This window comes from Glycine max, chromosome 17 (genome assembly GCF_000004515.6).
Source record: "Glycine max cultivar Williams 82 chromosome 17, Glycine_max_v4.0, whole genome shotgun sequence".
NCBI lineage: Eukaryota > Viridiplantae > Streptophyta > Magnoliopsida > Fabales > Fabaceae > Glycine > Glycine max.
Window position 1 is genome coordinate 38,961,931 of NC_038253.2, and position 18,415 is coordinate 38,980,345.

The 18,415-nt window shown below is 31.0% G+C and overlaps 1 protein-coding gene across 1 annotated transcript; it reads right to left on the bottom strand.

The window, feature by feature from the left end:
• Positions 1-1,694: 1,694 nt before the first annotated feature.
• On the bottom strand, positions 1,695-8,751 carry LOC100775563 (kinesin-like protein KIN-7N). Its single transcript, XM_006601193.4, has 18 exons — positions 8,563-8,751; positions 8,390-8,479; positions 7,281-7,399; positions 7,072-7,185; positions 6,886-6,967; positions 6,718-6,785; positions 6,540-6,617; positions 6,309-6,451; positions 6,101-6,203; positions 5,932-6,012; positions 5,198-5,266; positions 5,067-5,126; positions 4,821-4,964; positions 4,378-4,674; positions 3,745-3,837; positions 3,440-3,598; positions 3,082-3,345; positions 1,695-2,245 (listed from the first exon to the last, which is right to left on the bottom strand). Exons 1-18 carry the CDS (start codon positions 8,714-8,716, stop codon positions 1,892-1,894), a joined length of 2,472 nt encoding a protein of 823 aa, XP_006601256.2. The 5' UTR covers positions 8,717-8,751; the 3' UTR covers positions 1,695-1,891.
• Positions 8,752-18,415: the final 9,664 nt, after the last annotated feature.

The window sequence follows — 18,415 nt, forward strand, 5'->3', positions numbered from 1 at the left end:
AAGTCTGAATGTTTGATGCGACGTTTTAGGATTTAGGTAATGTTTGTGTCTTTGTGACTCGTGAGATATTACTTATATATTTGATAATTTTATTTTGTATTTTTTTTACTAGTAAAATATTATATTAACCCTTATATTTATGTTATACATATTATAAGTTATGATCATATATAAGTAAAATTCTATATACACGGGAATACTGGAATCTTGTAGGATGGGGAGCATAATCTCCGTCCCCGAATTAGCTGCGGGGGTTTTTCGTCCCCATCCCCGCAGTAAATTTTTCCCCGATTGTAGGGTCCCGAATGGGGAAGTCCCCGCGGGGATCCTCCATTTATGGGAAGAATTGACATGCCTACTTAATAGAAATAAATTACTACTAATTGAGACAACCATTATTGGTCTCAATAATAAAATTTTTATTATTGAAGCAATGCAATAATAAATGTTGTCAACTGTTGTTGGTTTGGAATAAATGGAATCAACTTTGGAGATGGATACAACGACTAATTTTGTACTATGTATGATCCACTTGCAAATCCAAATCTAGTCCAAAATCTTCTCCTTTTTACTATAATCTAACCCTTGTCTGTGACTTTGTGCCTTGGTCACGGGCATTTGACAATAATATATATACATCAATAAGTGCAAGTGTACGAAATGAGAAGAAAGCTTACAAACATTTTGATGTGGGGTTTTCTGACTCGACTTTATTCGAAAAATATGGAAGCATGATATTAATTTCTTTGCCTTCAGCTAAATCAACTCAGCAGCTTTGGACTCAATCGATGTAAACAACTATCAGTTTTCATATGAAGAGAAAGCATATCTACTAAATCTACCTCGTTAACGAATACAGTCATAAAAGAATGGACAATTTTCATCATATTTTTGCACAACGTTTCATGTTAGAGTTTAATTTCTATATATTGTTATTGTAAAAAAAAATTATACTGTATCAATCAATAGAAAAATTATGGTATTGTCTGCTTAATTTTTTCTTTTTTTAAGTGTTGAAAGTATCACTTTTGAATTGGTTAGATTTTGATTTCTCCAAAGGTCATGTTACTTAAAGTTGAATTGGAAGAAAATTTAAACTGAATGGAAATGTAATATTCCAATTTTCTTTATAAACCTTACCAAAAGCACTTGGTAAACTTTAAAGATCGAGTTAAATTGAATTCGATTCACATTTAGGCAAAAGAAATAAATATTGCGTACAAGTTCAAATATTTGTCCTGAATCATAAGGTTAAAATCACTACCGAATTCAATTTTAACAAATTGAATAATAAGATCTTATGTACTAATTAAATCTTAATCAATGATATTGACATTTTAACTTGATTTATCATTTGTCCTCAATTAGAAAATTAAATACTATTGGTTTGACGAAAAAAAAATTCCATAACTAGTTCTTTGATTTTAAGTATATTTGTTAGAATCAAAAGTGAAAAGCCTGTGTGAAATTGATAACTTCAAACAATTTATCTCTACCAACCATGTATAGCTTTTAATGAAATTATTGTAAATGTCAAAGTAACAATTTATCATTGAAAGCCTGTGTGAAAATGTATTTTACTCTTCATCTTATCCGTAAGTTATGGTATTATTCAGCATTCATATTTTTAAGATTTATTTTTCAAAGGAAAAATAGGTATTAGGTGTGCGCACAACTAGACACATCACTTGCAGTTGCAGAAGAGAAATGGATATATTTTTTGTAGGTGTGCTATGATATCAGTCCTTGCTAAATAGTGAATTAAGTACAAACTTATATCCCAAGCAATTGAGTTTTGCCTAGAATAAAATGACTGTGGAATAATTGTATAATAAATTTAATTTAATACATGAGCTACCAAAGACTCAAACATTCAAGGTATACAACATATCTAGTCCTTAAAACCAAAAGATTTGGGCACCAAGATTGTAGTCTGGGCTCTCCAATTCTCAATTTTGGTCTTAAGATCACTATGAAAGGAAATGAGTGATTTCTGACGATTAGTAAAAGCTGCAGCAATCTGCTTAACTTCCCCTTCTATATTTTTCCTTCTCAGCACTTCAGTATTTAACTCTTTCAAAGCATTTTCCTTTTGGCTGGAAACCATTGATAGCTTCTCTGATGATTCAGAGAACTTCTGCAGCAAAGAGTCTCTTTCGACCTTCAACAGTAGTAACTCCCTTTCTAGGTTTTCATATCTTTCATTTAAATCATCCTTTGCAGTTTCACCTCCCAAATCAGAGCCCTTAAGTCAAAAAAATTTAGTTTAGGATAATCAAGAACAGCCTACTATGCTTTGTCTCAAACTTTATGCTATAATGCAGTTCTATATTTTCACCTATGATGCCCTTTAGAAAACTGAATGCACAGATCTTTGCATAATCTAGTGAAAAACATCCTATAGACTTTTCAATCTGCAAGCGGCTTCCTTTAGCCTGAGTTTTAATCTCTCAACAATTCAGCCTTTTATTCTCTTCAATGGCATCTGATTCTATAAAAAGCTAAAGAGAAATAAAAAACAAATCTGTAACTCTACAGAGTGATTTTCCTGACTGTTTATTATTCCTACCCAATAGAAATTCCTCAGCTTTACCCAACATTCAATGAGTTCATTTTGGAGGTACTGACAATTCATATGGATAGGACAAGCTAACACAATATGAAGCAAGTTGACTCTTCTAGAGACCTACTTGTAACATACAGGGAAAGAAACCAGACACCATTGCCATCATTTGAAGGTTATTATAAGGACAATAATGTATAATTATACATTTGAAGGGTATGCACTATTTGCAACAAGGAGACCATGAGAGGAATCTCGATAAATAACACATTTTATTTCTTTCAAGTCTTGTGTTACACACTTACACGCATATTCCTCAAGGAAAGAAATGAGACATCAATTATTTATATCCTTCTATAATTTCTTAATCATTTCTATCTTACAAGTGCCAGGTAAGGCTTCAGTTACTATTGTACTAAAGCAATGGAGTTCTGAAAAGACAGAAGCCCTAAAAATAAGACAAAGAATAAAACTATGATTGATGATTTATATCTTGATATTTGTGAGCAGACAACTACCTTGGGTTCACAGCTGCACTTATGTTTCCACTCCTGTCCTGTTATTGAGGTTTCGGATAACTCCAACGATGTAATTATGTTATCAATCCTCTGACGAAACTCTTTTTGGTGTTCATTGATTAGAGCACTGTTTCCGGTGGAAGACCTTTCACCACCCGTATTCACAGCAAAATGACCTTCCAAAGTTGCAAATAGATGATCTCCAATTTCACTCATGGTTGAAAGTATCTTCGCAGTTGATAATGTGCCACCCGATGCAAATCTCTGTTTAGAACACATGAGAAATTATTTTAGATTCTTGAAATGATCAAGGCAAATTATGTTTGACAGAAACTAATATATGGTGCACTCATTCAACCTGCATTACTGACAAAGCCTCCTCAAAGCTATCTTTGAAGTTTCCCTCAGATTCAGATAACCTCAGAGGTAATTCATGAGTTAGTCGTGTTTCTTGTTGATGTTTGGGTGTCTCAACGATTAATTGCTTGCTTGATGGCACTTCTTCTGAATGCTTTTGCTGGATTTACATACATTAACACAGAGCCAAGCATAATACAGACAACAGGTTACAAAAAGAGTTCAAACAGCAAATGCTAGTAATACATAACATCATTTCAGTTTCACAAATGTGATTGAGATAGGATATCTCTATCAGATACTGACCTCGAGTTCATTTATTCTTTCTTTAGCTAGTTCCAGTTGTTTCCTCAAATCTTGAACCTCTCGTTCATACTTCTCAATTTCACTTGTACAACCCTGACAAACATAAGCCAAATGAAAATAAGTAACAACAACAAAAAACGCAGCATATACTTCTTAATTAGTAAATAAGGATATTAAAATGTGTTACTTAAAAGCCACGCATAAGCCACAGGGGCATAAACTGTTATTAAAATTAGTGAACACTTGAACTACGAAAAAATTTACACAAATTCCAGTTTTCATTTCAAAGCTTAAATACATGATCATGATAAGGTGAGTCTAATGGTTGGATACCATTTCGCGATAATAGTGAAATCAACAGGAATAGTTCAACAACAATAGAGGAGGAAATGTTGCAAAATCCATAAACCAAACAAAGAAAAATAATTTCCATCAAGTATGTCTAGACAACAATCTCTCTTCTGTCTTGTATCTTCATTTGTGGGGGACAACCTGTGCATAGCACTACTCTTCCTTTACTCTTAACTTTGTCCCTTTGGGGGGAGATGTGGATGGATGCGAAACAAAAGAAATGCAAGAGCAAAACATAAAAGAAAGTTCCTTTGGAAAAAAGATTAATAAATATGAACTCACAACAGTTGCATCACTTGTCGGGAATGACTGAACTTTTCGGTTGGTGGGAGGAGTAGTTTGAAGGGAATCAAGGTCCGCAATATAACCATTGTTCATTTTCACCCACATATCTTCATCAGCCACATTACAGAAAGCATCTGGAAGGGGGCTGTGATCTGGCAATGTTGAATTCTTTGATCGCCTGGCTACAAAAGCATTGGGATCTACCTTAGGAGATTTGAAAATATCTCCTTGAGATATACTACTACTAATGTCACTGTACTCTTCCACAAATCCGCGCCTAAAACATCCCGATCCCTAATAGAGAAAATGGTCAAAAAAATATCAGGAAGAATGGGAAAAGTAAATCCTATAAAGCAGCATAAAATATCAGTGGAACAAAAAATTTCATGCAAATTTAGATTAACTAAGGACCTAATGATAATTTCAGATAAATGGTGTACCTGATTGTCATTCGTCCCACAATCTGAGAAAGATTTAGTAGTGCAAGAATTTTCAATTTTCATCCGTTGCTCCCTAATCCATTGATCACGTGATTTCCTCTCTTCTTGCAGTTCCATTTCAAGCTTCCCACGCTCCATTTCATACTGTACAGTGGAATATGAACATTGAACAGATAATTAATTAACACAAAAAAAATAGAGTTAATTTGAATGTTAAAGAATGAATTTTTATTATGTAAGACCTACCTTGAGCAAATCGTTCCTGAGTTTAAGAATCTCTTGCTCGAGCACCTCAGCATGGGATCCCTAAATAGAAAATTATTATTATATAAGATTTTCTTTTGTGAATGTACAAATTATCATCAGGTGATGATTACCTGAAGCTTCTTACGTAGCTCCTCTATCTCTAATTGTTGCCGTTTTAACAAGGCTGCTTCCGTCAATATCTGTGAAATTCTAACTGTCAAGACATGGGCTTTGCCAAGTATGGGCTAGAAACAAATACCAGCATGCAAATGGAAGCAAACCATATAGGCATATAACTAGGTGAGAGGGAATTGAAGGTTTGTTATTGAAAAACCAATGTTAACTATTCCCTGAGAAAAACTAGTAAAATCTAGAGAGAAGTTTAGGCCGAACCCAATTTCTTGTTCCTTCATTAAATTTAAATTCCTTTTGGCCTCTGTAAGCTTCGTAATATGATTCTCATTTTAAACATTCAAAGTCTAATATTTTTTCCTCCCATGGTTAGTTACATAGAATATTCACTCAAGTGAATCATCTGGCACTAGGGAACAGAACGCTTTAGTCTGCTAATATCCTGACGAGCAAGTCTTACCAGTATGTATAAGTTGTTTTAAAATTTCTTCAAACAAGTTTTTTTCCATCTTTAAAAAGCTAATTTGCATGCTCTGTAAGATCTGCATGGTGGAAACTGATCATTATAAAGTGTTTAATTTCACAATGAATGGAACCTAGGCGTGACTACACATGCACCTGTAAACCTACACCAAGTTCACATTTATCAAGCAATATTAACATTTAGGGCCAGAAAATAAAATTAAATAGGGTAACAGGATAGTAAACTTGAAGTGCACAAAAATACACGGACCTCATTCACTTGAACACAATTTGTGATGCGCTTGGCTCTGCTAGCAAACTGAAGAGTTCCCCTTGTTTCTTCAATGTGAATCTGAATGGATTGACGAGTATTGTTATTAAAATATTTGTAATCTCCAAAGATGAAAAGAGCAACACAAAACCGAAATCAAAGCCTCTACCTCTTCTGGTGCTATGGTGCAAATAATGGACGTTTTGGCATTACCACCAAGAGCAGGTTGGAGTATACGAGTTAATTTACTATCACGATACGGGATATGCCCCCTGCCATAAAACAATAAGGGTGGAGCATTATTAATTTATCATCTTCCAAAGCCGCTAAAATTAAATTAAAATATTGTACAGAAGGTAGACGAAAAAAATATACACCTTTGCTTTGAACCCTCACTTAGTTTGTTGATAACGTTCCCCAAAACCATCAAGCTCTTGTTAATATATTTTCCTTCTTTTAAACGTACTCCATCAGCTCCAGTCTTAGCAATCCTTTCAGAACCAGCTAGATCTACTAAATTCTAATTCCACAAAACTCATCAATAAGCATGCAAATTACCTCAAAGAATTTTTTAATATATAAGGAAGGTGTGAGAAAAGGATACAAACCAAGACTGAAACTCTAACAACATCATTAATTGAACAATCATTGGAAGAATTGGAATCCTTTGCTTTGCTTTCAATCACCTGCATATATTTGATTATAGCATATGATTAAGGAGTAATTTTATGAGTAAAGGTATTCTGAGAAACATATATATCACAAATTAAAAAGTTTAGGGGATACCATTCTAAATATTGTGTGCGATCTGCTACTCCTTACATTCATATTTGTCTCACCAAAGTGTCTGTTAACTATAAAAATATCAAAGAACAATTTTCAACTTAAATATGGAATGCATGTATGTTCAAACTTCAGAGAAAATTATAAGAATATATCTGTATAAACACAAACCTTCCCCTGCTTTAATGAGATTCAGCACTTGTTCAGCATTATTTACAATTTCCTCTTTCAGCCCTGCAACAAATACTCCACGCTGGCAAAAATTAAAAACAAAAATCAGCACATTTTACTATATATATGTATCAGATACAAGAACATTAAATATAAAAAAAGGAATTCGTTTAGCAACTAGGCAACCTCCAAGCTCTCATGAATTTGCAATTTCTGATTTTCAACAACAAGAAGGTCATTAATTTCTTCGTTGTAGATCTCCATGTAGGAAACTCGTATCAGAAACTCTCGATCAGACATCTGAGGCACCAAATTAGTGGAACCAAATATCAACATCACTTGAATAACCACAAACTCGAGAAAATGAAAACCTCGTACTACAGCACTACACCTACCATCTCCATTGTCGCAAATATGTCTCCAACTGCGCGAGGAATCACTCCTGCGTCAGTTTCAGAACCATTCATGGTGAAAGTCTTGCCACTACTGGTCTGCCCATACGCAAATGCAGTTCCTGAGCATAGCATGTGACATAATCTCAACAAATCAGCATTTATATTTAGATATTACAAATAATAAATTCCAACACTAAGTGCATGTTTGGATTCACCTAAGATCATCCAAAATCACGTTGAAATACCAGTAATTTTAAATAAATATTCACACATTTAGTCCGTTGAGAAATTCAATTTTGAGCCGAAACAATTGAATAAAAAATTTGATAATGAGTTTTACTTTCAGAATAAAAACATCTGAAAACATAAACCATTTCACTTCAAAATTAATTTTAAACTATTCACTAGATCCCTATAACTGTCCCAATTTTGAGTTTTAGTCCTTGTACAAGAAAATTATAAGTTTTAGTCCCTATACAGGTTTTTGTAACAGTTTATAGAACTTCTTTACAGTGGTTTTACACCGTAGAACAAATTTTCAGTTAACTCAGACTAAAACTTAAATTTTTATGCAATGTGTAGAAACTAAAACTGATAACTTTCTTCTACAAAGACTAATTTTGTTTTATAAAAAAAATACCAAATTGACAGTTTAACCTTAATTTTAACAAAAATCAATTTTTACGTGTTTTTTATTTTAAAAAAAAAAACTTCTGAGACTCAAAGTCGATACACCACCAAAGCATACCATAATCTGAATGCTCGGCAATAGGCACTGTTTAGTTAGTTACCACTTGAGCTAAGCTAAGACTAAGTGTTTAATTGATTTTTTTTTTTATCAATGGAATCGAAAACAATAGAACCAAGGGGTTTACGATACTCGTACACTCCAACTAAGCTAAACCCCTAGGAAAAGTGTATTAATAAAATAAAATGTTTTTTTATCTAAACCTCCATCGGAGGAACCTTGTTTGAGTGAGGTAGGACTATTATGAGTGGCAAAGTTTTCTCTCCAAGTATTTAAAACGAAAGTTCATCCACTTGGTTAGTGGTAATATAATGAAATGTTTAGTAGATGCAAGAAACGAATGAGAAATGAATTTGGATACCGTTGAAGCCGTCGAGCGCGGCGTGAATGATGTCCTTGGCGAGAAGCTCGTAGACGCTAGCATTGGTGCTTCTTTCGTCAAATATGTGATCTGAAAGAACGAGAATTCAATTAACGACGGAAAATTGAAAAACAAAAAAAATAAAGAGGCTAGAGAAATTACTGATGATATACCGAAAGCGTAAGAAGAAGCAGAGAGTGGAGTGCCATGGATCTTGTGGAGAGAGATGCGGTTATCTTCGACCTTCCAGAAAGTTCCGACGGAGGAAGAAGAAGAGTCTTGGGAAACCAGTGGGCGAAGACGAACGGCGACGCAGATCTTCTCCATTTTTTTGATTCTCTGATGGATGGATAGAGCGGGCTCTGCTACGACCCTTTTTCTCTTTTTCTTCATTTTGAATTTTTGAATTGACGGAAATGCCCTCACTTATCGCGGCCCAACGGTTGGCTGAATTTGAATTCTGGACCTTCACAGTTCACACACGTGGACCAACAAGGAGCCGGGCAATTGTATTGTAGTATGTCTCTTATGCATATTTTTTTTAGGGGTGAATAGACATTTTAATTTCTGTCTTTATATTTATTTTGTAAATTAGTTTTTATTATTTTAAATGTAAAAAATAATTTTTATTTTTATATAAATATTATAAAATAATTCTAATAAAGTATATTGTTGACAATTTTAATATCATTTAGACTATTTAAAATGCCTATTTACTGTTTCTTAAAATATAAAAAAACTACATGTTGAAACCACTAAACAAACACATCCTAATTAATGAGAATATGATATCCAAGTGACCAACACACACCCGCCGAGAATGATCCCGCGCTTATTCAAAGACGGAAACAAGCAAACACCACAGTGGAGCCGAGACGGTGACGATGGACCTCATCATCCTCTCCGACGAAGAAGGCCCCTCAACGCCGTTCCTGCTCCGTCCCAAGAAACGCTGAACCGAACTGGATCCAAACCCAAACCGCACCGTCTTCGTCATCGACGATGACCCAACCCCTCACAAATCCACCACACCTTCTATCGTTCCCGAGACTCCAATGTCTGCGCTTTTCGATTCCGAGATTTCAATCGTCCAATGCACAATGCTTTCCGATCCCGCCGTTAGGGTTTCCCCTAAAAAATTATCCGGTATCAGTAAAATTTGACATTTACAGTAGTTATGGATGCAGCAGTATATGTAAAATTTGACATCCACCTCGCTAAATAAATATTCTTAGCAGCATGTAATTCACTTATTCCATTTATAACTTCTCTGTGCATACATGTTTAGTGTGTACCTAGTACTGTAGTTTCATTTTCATCTTGCATTGTTGTTCACGTTGTTTTTGTGATTGATATGAAAAGCTAGCTTCTGTACTTGCCACCATGAAAGTTCTTGTAATAAAAGACTTTATATTTCATGGTATTGTGAGCATTTCATTCGGGTTGTGATGCATTTCTTCTCAAACCTTTCGTACATAATCTCTTAAAATACTGTAAAGTGGAATTGAGTTTCAAAAGAAAGTGCACGGTGTGGAGTTGCAAATCTAACCATTGAACTTTTCTATAACGCCACCTTTGAGTGCAGCTTGACGTATGCTCTATTATTGTCAAACAGAAAAAATGGAAGGGGAGCAGGATACTCAATGGGGTGAGAATGGACCAAGAGATTCAAGATGGACTTCAAACTCAATGGGGTTTGGAAGTTCTGCTGGTATATGCTTGTTGACAAATTACATTTGTCATATAAATATGTTTACTTACATGTACTAAGACTTTCACATAAACATATCACTAATAATAAAAATTAGATTTTAATAATAAGAACTTATTTGTATAACAGACATAAAGATAAAGATTATTTTTTACATTTCAAAAATATAGGAACTAATTTACAAAATAAATACAAAGATAGAGACCAAAATATCTTTTCATTCTATTTTTTGGTTGATAACATAGTGGTGTAATATCACCAATTATCTATTATTTATCACTCCTAATTTTGTTTTTCAATTTTGTTTTCTCTTTTTTTTTTCTTTAAAATTCCTTCTTTTGGTTAAAATCATTGATTTTAACAAGAAGGATTCACCTAATTATAAGAAGTTTGAATAATTAAGGATGGATCCAAAGGAGACAAGTAGAGTCCTTGCACTCCTCTTCCTTAGAATTATTTGCATATACATGAGAAAAAATATTAATAAAGAAAAATATATAAAAATATGTTTTTAGATTGATATTTGTTTAATTTTTTTAGTAATAAATGTATATTTAATTTTATTCATAAAATTAACAATAAACATTTTTAAATTTATTATTTATTAAATAAATATTTATTAAAACTTAAGTATTTGAATAATTTTGTAAAAAAAATTATGATCCTCTTGATATACTCTAGATCCCTCCTTGTGAATAATATACATTAAATCACAGGTTATATAATCTTCAACTTAATTTAATTTCCTGATCACACAAATACTAATTTAGTCGCTAAAATTAATATATAATAGCCATCTTATTCCCTAATATATTAAACGATAATGATAATGATTATTATTTTAGTTTGTAAAATCACAAATATAAAGACAAAATTACATGTCACTATTAACGAAGGTTAGGTCCAGTTGAAGAAATTGGTCTCTCTTTACATGTTAAACTAGATTTGAATCTCTAAAAAAATTATTTATATTTAATGTCCAATCATATATTAAAAAGAATTGTCTCCAAACAATAATACAAAGAGAAAAAGTCGTTCATACTTGTTAATTTTATTACTTAATAACTATTAATTTCCATTTCTATACACTAGAGCTAGATGCACCCATAGACTTGACCAAATTTGTTCTTATTTCTATTTTTAATTTTATATACATTACTCATTTTTGTTTTTATAATTTATTTAATTAATTTCTCAAACTCAACAATATAATCATCCCACGTAAGAATTAATTGACACAAAATTATTTCAACTTAACTCATGATTTCATGTTCTAAGTCCTAGATATGTAATTGTAGTTAAATATTCAGATAGAAGATTTTGCTGCCTATAATAATCATATCCAACTCTAATAAGTAATTATTATCCATGAAAGATATATGTGATCTAGATTAATAAGAAAACTCAACACATTTGTTTACTATCAGAATCCTAGAAATAACTACGCTTTCTTACATTCCATTACCATTAATTGCTATTAACTTTTTATTATAATTAGCAATATTATTTAATAAAAAAATAAATTTCATGTTTATAAAAAAAGAAAAAAAAAACATTAGTACATGTGCTAGTATAAGCACCCATACTTAAAAGGTCTTAATTGGATAAGTTCCAATGAGAGATCTTATAAGATAGTAGTATATATCAATCTTGTTGAGAATAAAGAGAACAACAACCTCTCAATAAAGATGCTCTCGAAGACCTAATATTTAAACTAACTAACATTCAAATGATATGTACTTAGTTACAATATAACACTTCAATTGAATGCAAATCATCTCAACATATGTCTTCTTTGATAGAATATGAGGATTTCGTTTTTCAAATGGAATATCAAGAGTTTTTTTATACTTTGCATGAATGGAGAGGGCTCAGACTTGAGACTTGAGATGTCGTTTATGGTATAATTTTTTTTTGTTTTTCTTTTAAGAAATCTCATTTATGGTATTTAAACTTTATTATTAGAAAAAACATCTTCAACGATGATTCTTTGAGACATTCGATAACAGTTTTGAATCGTTTTTAAAGCCAAAATCGTGGAAAGTAAAAAACCATCTCAGAAGGGTATAATTTCTAAGACGATTTTATCCTAAAACATCTTAAAATGTCTTTTAAAAAATAATAAGAATTCTAAGACGATTTTTGGTAGAACTGTCTTAGAATTATTTTTTAAAAAAGAATTAAAAATTGCGTATTCTGAGATGATTTTTTCAAAAACCGTCTAAGAAAGTAAACTTTTTAAGATGGTTTTCTAAGATGATTTTTGGAAAAACCGTCGTAGAATGTCTTTTTTTAAAACAAACAAATTTGAAGATTCTAAGATAATTTTTGAAAAAATCATCTTAAAATGTAGATTTTCTAAGATGGTTTTTAGAAGAACCATATTAAAATATTTAAAAAAAAATAAAAAATATTAAAAGAATTTAAGATTCTAAGATAATTTTTCCAAAAAACGTCTTAGAATATAAACTTTCTAAGAAAATTTTTCCTAAAACCTTAGAATGTCTTTTAAAAAAAAATCAAAAATTGAATAGTTAACTCTGTTAGAAATGACAATAGAGCATTTACTATAAAGCACCAACCCTCTATGACCTAGCCATTTAAAACAAGGATCCTCTAGATCCAAATCATGATAACTAAATTACTAAAACTATCTTTGCAGGATATTTACCTAGCTAACTAGGCTTAAAATCATAACAAAATCAAATGCCATGTTATAATGATTTCAGCAATCAGTGACAAGAAAAACTAAAGTCATAACCTCAATTTAAAATCTCCTTTTGTACTTCCTTGGATGCTAGGAGGGCAGTAGCAACCTTAGCATCGATTTTTCTCTATGAGATTTTTAAACCTTCCACCATTATATGCCCTTGATCTTTTGGTAGACATGGACCTAGGTCCAAGGAGATAGTTTTTGCCTGTAGTATTACTTCGGATACACGATATTGCATTTTTTTTAGAAAAGGTATGTTCACTATCTTGGGAATACAAGTTCATATCCTCGTATGCTACATCAATTTTAACCTTCTTGACATTAGGCTCAGCCTAAGACATGCTCAGTGTGTTGTCTGCGCTAAGCGTGCAAGCAAGCACTGGTGCTAAGCGCACAACACGCTCTAAGCACGAAAACATGCATCTACGCTGAGCGAGCAGAGCGCGCTAAGCGTAAGTACGAAGGCCCAAATCCACTTTAGCAACTTGAAACACAAAATAGCAAATTAGGTCACAATGTGAAAATGGAAAGAAAAAAAAGAAAAACCTAATATTGTGACTGTAGAAGAGGCCGACGAGGATGAGGAGGAGGGAGAGGAAGGTGAGGTTGGAGGGGCATGGCTGGCTGCGAAAGGAGGTGTCGGCGAAGGCAATGAGGAGAGAGGTGATAGATGGAAAGACAATGAAGGTGTCAAAGTTGGCATGGCAGAGGAGATTGGTGTTGGTAAAGATGGTGAGATAAAAGATGAGTGTGGTGGGGAAGAATTTTTTGGCAATGGGGAGGATGAAGGGGTCGTGGTGGAGAAACCTTAATTTTTTTCAACCTTTATTGTGACTGTGTGAGAGCGAGAGAGTTGTGCGAATAATGAGAGAGCATGAAGGAATAAGGATACATAAATGAAAAGCGATTTCAATGACGGTTTTTCCAAAATCAACCGTCTTTGAACACTTGCTTTTAAAGATAATTTTTATAAAACTATCGCCGTTCATTTCATTTTATTTACAAATTTATCACCATATTTTATTTTAACACGATTTCAAAGCAACCATTGTGAATCTGACATTGTTAAATACTATTTTTTTAGTAGTACACTAGTGCTTGAATTTTCTTTAATTAAATTAAATTATCAAAATATGGTTATAAGGGTATTTTATGTAGCACATTGGAGTCTGGACTCGAGTATATTGTCGACATATGAACAAATACGTATACACAAACTGCTAAACAAACAGTAATGTATATAGTAAACAATCATCTCTTATCCATTGGAAAGAAGGAATACTTACACCACAAATAAGTAATGCACCATCATGGATTGATATCAGATATTGTGCTGTTGATTATCCTTTTTCTAGAACTAAAGTGATGTTATTATCCATGTGTCTAATCTGCATTTCTAGGTCAAAAGATGACACCTATTTCTTTAATCTTTCCAACAAAACAACGTTTTTTGGTAAGTTCTTAGAACTTGCTTATGAAGAAATAATAGGAAAAAAAATAGAAGCCGACTATGAAAGAAAAAGGTCAATTACTAAGATAATAATATTTGTAAACGCTCGCCCAAATATATCGTTAGTTTTATATATATGAGTCTTTCTTAAGGTGTATTCCCTAATTCTTTTAACTTCTCTCGCGTGATTCTTTGTGGATTTCATGGGGGCTACAAATCTGAATTCCAAATGGGTTCTTTGCATTTGGATATAAAACAACCAATTATCAAAAAGTGATTGTAACTTTGTTAGCTAGGCGGACTTTACTTGACTTCAATGTGTCTTTCCATCTTTAGTTTATTTATCTAGTCAATGATTGATATAAGGAAACAAAAATATAATATTATTATTTTTATCGAAAAAAAACATATTCTTTTTTTAAGGAAAAAACAATATTATTCTAAAAAACTATTATCTATTAATATACAAAAACATATCAAAGATTAAAATTATTTTTACTCCTTTAAAAAAATTAAAATTATCTTTACTGGTTTGTTTTTTTTATCTAATAAATGTTAGTATAGAGAGAGAGATGAAAAGAGGGAGAGAGAGGGAGATTGTTCTAGGAATATAGAAAAGTTATTTTCATCCATAACTCTTTAAAATATTAAATTTTATGAATTCACCAGTTAAATTAAAAGTTTTTATTGAATAGTAAGTCTGCAGTTTTTTTTATAAAAACTAAAACTATTCAATATTATTATTTAATTAAGTGTATCGCATTGGTGTATTTTTAAAATAAATTTTATTTATTTATTTATTTAAAATTTAACATACATAACTGTTGAATTAATATCTAAATATTACATAATTAAATAAATAAAATGTAATATATATATATATATATATATATATATATATACATATTAACGATATTAACTTTACCATAATTACTCAAAGTAATTTTCTCTAGAAAAAAGTCACGCTTTAACGGTATTTTATTTATTTATCTGAATGGGTGAATACGTCTTTATATCCTTTTTAATACTATAAAAGGTTGAGGAAATTACAGCAACGCTCCATTCACTTTTATCAAATTACACATAATTTTATTATTTGTATTTTTCTACACTAATTCCTGTTTAAGTTTAAAAATATTAACACTCTCTTCAATGTTTAAAAACATTACACTTGACATCTCCTCAATATTCCTTCAAATCTTACGTTAACATTCCTATAAGAAAGGTGAATATAATTGTTAAAAAAGTAAGGAATGTTTATGCAATTACACAAAATCTAAAAAAAATAATACTGTGATTTATTCTAAAAGGTTAATTTGAAAGTCGGTTTTCATATAGATTGATATTGCTCTCATCTTCATTCGAAAGATATTACTCTCATCTTGAATAAGTTTCTTCAAATGATGGGAACACTATTTTTTGAGTCAAATCTTGCATTTATATAAGATTAAATTTATTTTAAGATGACGTTAACAATTAATATTCATCGTCACACAATTCTATATTTTTTTATCGATGTAATTTTAAGAATCAAACTCCGGTATTTAAAGATTTATAACAACTCAGACGTGTTACTCAATTAACAAACTTGGAACTCTTACTACACACTTATGTATGATTATATAGAAATTATATATCTTTGATCACAGTAAAAAAAATCCCTAGTTATTTATACTTTTCATGACAAGATTTATTAATTAAGTTGAAGTGTAGAAACTAAATTATTATTGATTCACTTAAACTAAGATCTAACCACGACTTTCACATATAATGATATTTTTTATTTTAATTCACAAATATTAATTTATTAATTTTTCTTATAAATATCAGTGAGAAAAATTTGAACTCTGACGTTTTTTTTCTTCTCTCTTCATTCTTAAATCTTTATTTTTAACTATCAAGTCAATATATTATATCTATTTTCATATATAATCATATATTGTGCTTCTGCCACTAAAATTATTACCGACATTGATAGAAGGAACACTCACATGCATGGTTACAGGGATCAAATATTGGAGAGATTAGAGAATTGCTTACGAGGGAGTGGGAGGCTAAGGTGTTTACCATCTCTTCTTGAGAAATGAACGTGGTTGGCTGATTCTCGGGTAAAATGTTTTTTCAACACACATACACATATATACATGGACGGATCTATTTATTGAAGAAAGGGGGTAATTTTCCCCACTAGATTTTTATTTTTTCTTAGTATATCATGTATGTATAGTTATAAATGATTTTTATAACTTAAAATTTAATTAAATAAATAAATTATAATATAAATTTTGTCCTCACTAATTTATATATGAGTTTTGCTCCCAATACTAAAATACTCTGAATTCGTATATAAGGATTAACTTTTTTACTACATGCTTAAGAACATAATCATTTGTCAATTATACTACTCCATGTTAAACTATAGCAACTTTAAAGCATATTTATAAATTCAATGTCATATTTATAATATCCCTGAAATTCTTCTAACTTTATTTAAACAGTATTATAGACCTCCTGAAGACGGTTTACAAACAACAAAGTGGGATGCTTTTTTGTCACGGATGAAACAAATCCTATATGCCTAAGCCATCCTTGACCACTTAACCACGTGTAGTTTCATACTTAATCCACATGCAAGATATTAAATATTCTTTAGTTTTATTCTAATTCATAAAGTATATGAATCTCCCCTAAAAAATAAACTATATGGATCCATAATATGGATGGATCCAATTGTGTTGATTATAAAAATTATTTATATATGTAGTTAATTAATCCGTAATAAAGGATATATTTAGTGTGTATTTCGATAAACGTTAATAAAATTAATTTTATAAAAATAATTTTAAAATAATATGATTTATGTTTGGATGTTTTAATTAAGTTAGGATAAAATTTAATACAAATTTTTTTATTCAACATATAAGTTATTTTTTAAAATTATTTCAACTCATAATCAATTATAGGTTTAAAATTTATTTTGATTTCTTTTCTAATGTGACATCAAATATCAATTTTAAACGCAGAATCAAATCTCCAACACAAAATCAAACGTACACTTATATTTATGCTTTCGTTCTTGTTATTCTGTTAGAATCTATTTGAATTTCAAACTCCTTTGTAGTACATCTCTTATTGTGATCCACTAATTCATGATTGAGAGCTTGACCTCCAGCAACAAAGAGGACATAACACTATTGTCGATCGAGTGGAAAAATTTCCATACAAATCTATTGAAATGTTTGCATTGCCAGCTATTAAACAGTCATAGTAATGTACTCCATCGTAATTCTTTTCCTTTTTAAGATTTTGACACTCCTATTCTTTATTTTGCAGGGTAGTTGACTCCAAATTTTGGTCCGTCAGTTATTCTACAGTTATTGTTCTTGTGTTAAGCATGTTTATTGAAACAAAATTAGCCTTTTTTTCGCACAAACTACATCAATGTTGTTATGTGATTCTTGGCATGTCAAAATGCTCATATATCCCAATTCTATCTTGTAGTCTTTTTTTTTTTGTCCAAAATAGGCAAAAAGAATATTGCAAGTGTGGAAATAAGAGGGATTAGAATGTGTCAGTGTGGAAATAAGAGGGATTAGAATGTGTCATACTTAGTGTTATACCATCTTGCCGATTAAGGAAATTACTGTATATCTTTATAATAAGATAACTTCTCTCTTCAAAGAGATAAGGAATGTAAGAAAGTAATATTTTGTAATCCTCTATAGTCTAAATATTTGAATATTTTCGTGAATTATAGTCCTCAACATTATTGTGTACAGAACATTGTTACATACGAAATTTTTTACTAAAAATCCACCAATGAGATTGATTTTTTATTGGACAAATACTATTAAAGAATTAAAAGATATCGTAAAGTTTATGTCTTCTCAAATCTCAACTTTAATAGAATACAATGCAAACTAAATTCCTTTGCATACTCCTAATTAATCCCTTATTATCAATACGGCATAAACTAGTGAAGTCAAGTTAAGAACTATAAATTGTTTGGCTTTGTGAAAGAATGAATTAGTTAAGCTTAACTCATTTATTTAAATAAGTATAATTGAAAATTTATACTTGACTTGTTTAAAAAATAAATAAAGTTCGAGCTTAGTTTGTTTAGTTTATTTATAATTTAATTATTTTTTATTT

Bases quoted from the DNA above. Each gene is read 5' to 3' on its own strand.
- LOC100775563 (XM_006601193.4), bottom strand. From the start codon at position 8,716: ATGGAGAAGATCTGCGTCGCCGTTCGTCTTCGCCCACTGGTTTCCCAA. The intron at 5,267-5,931 runs GTCCGTGTATTT...AGAATTTCACAG, and splicing joins ATTGTGTTCAAGTGAATGAG to ATATTGACGGAAGCAGCCTT. The intron at 3,599-3,744 runs GTCAGTATCTGA...ATGTAAATCCAG, and splicing joins AAAGAATAAATGAACTCGAG to CAAAAGCATTCAGAAGAAGT.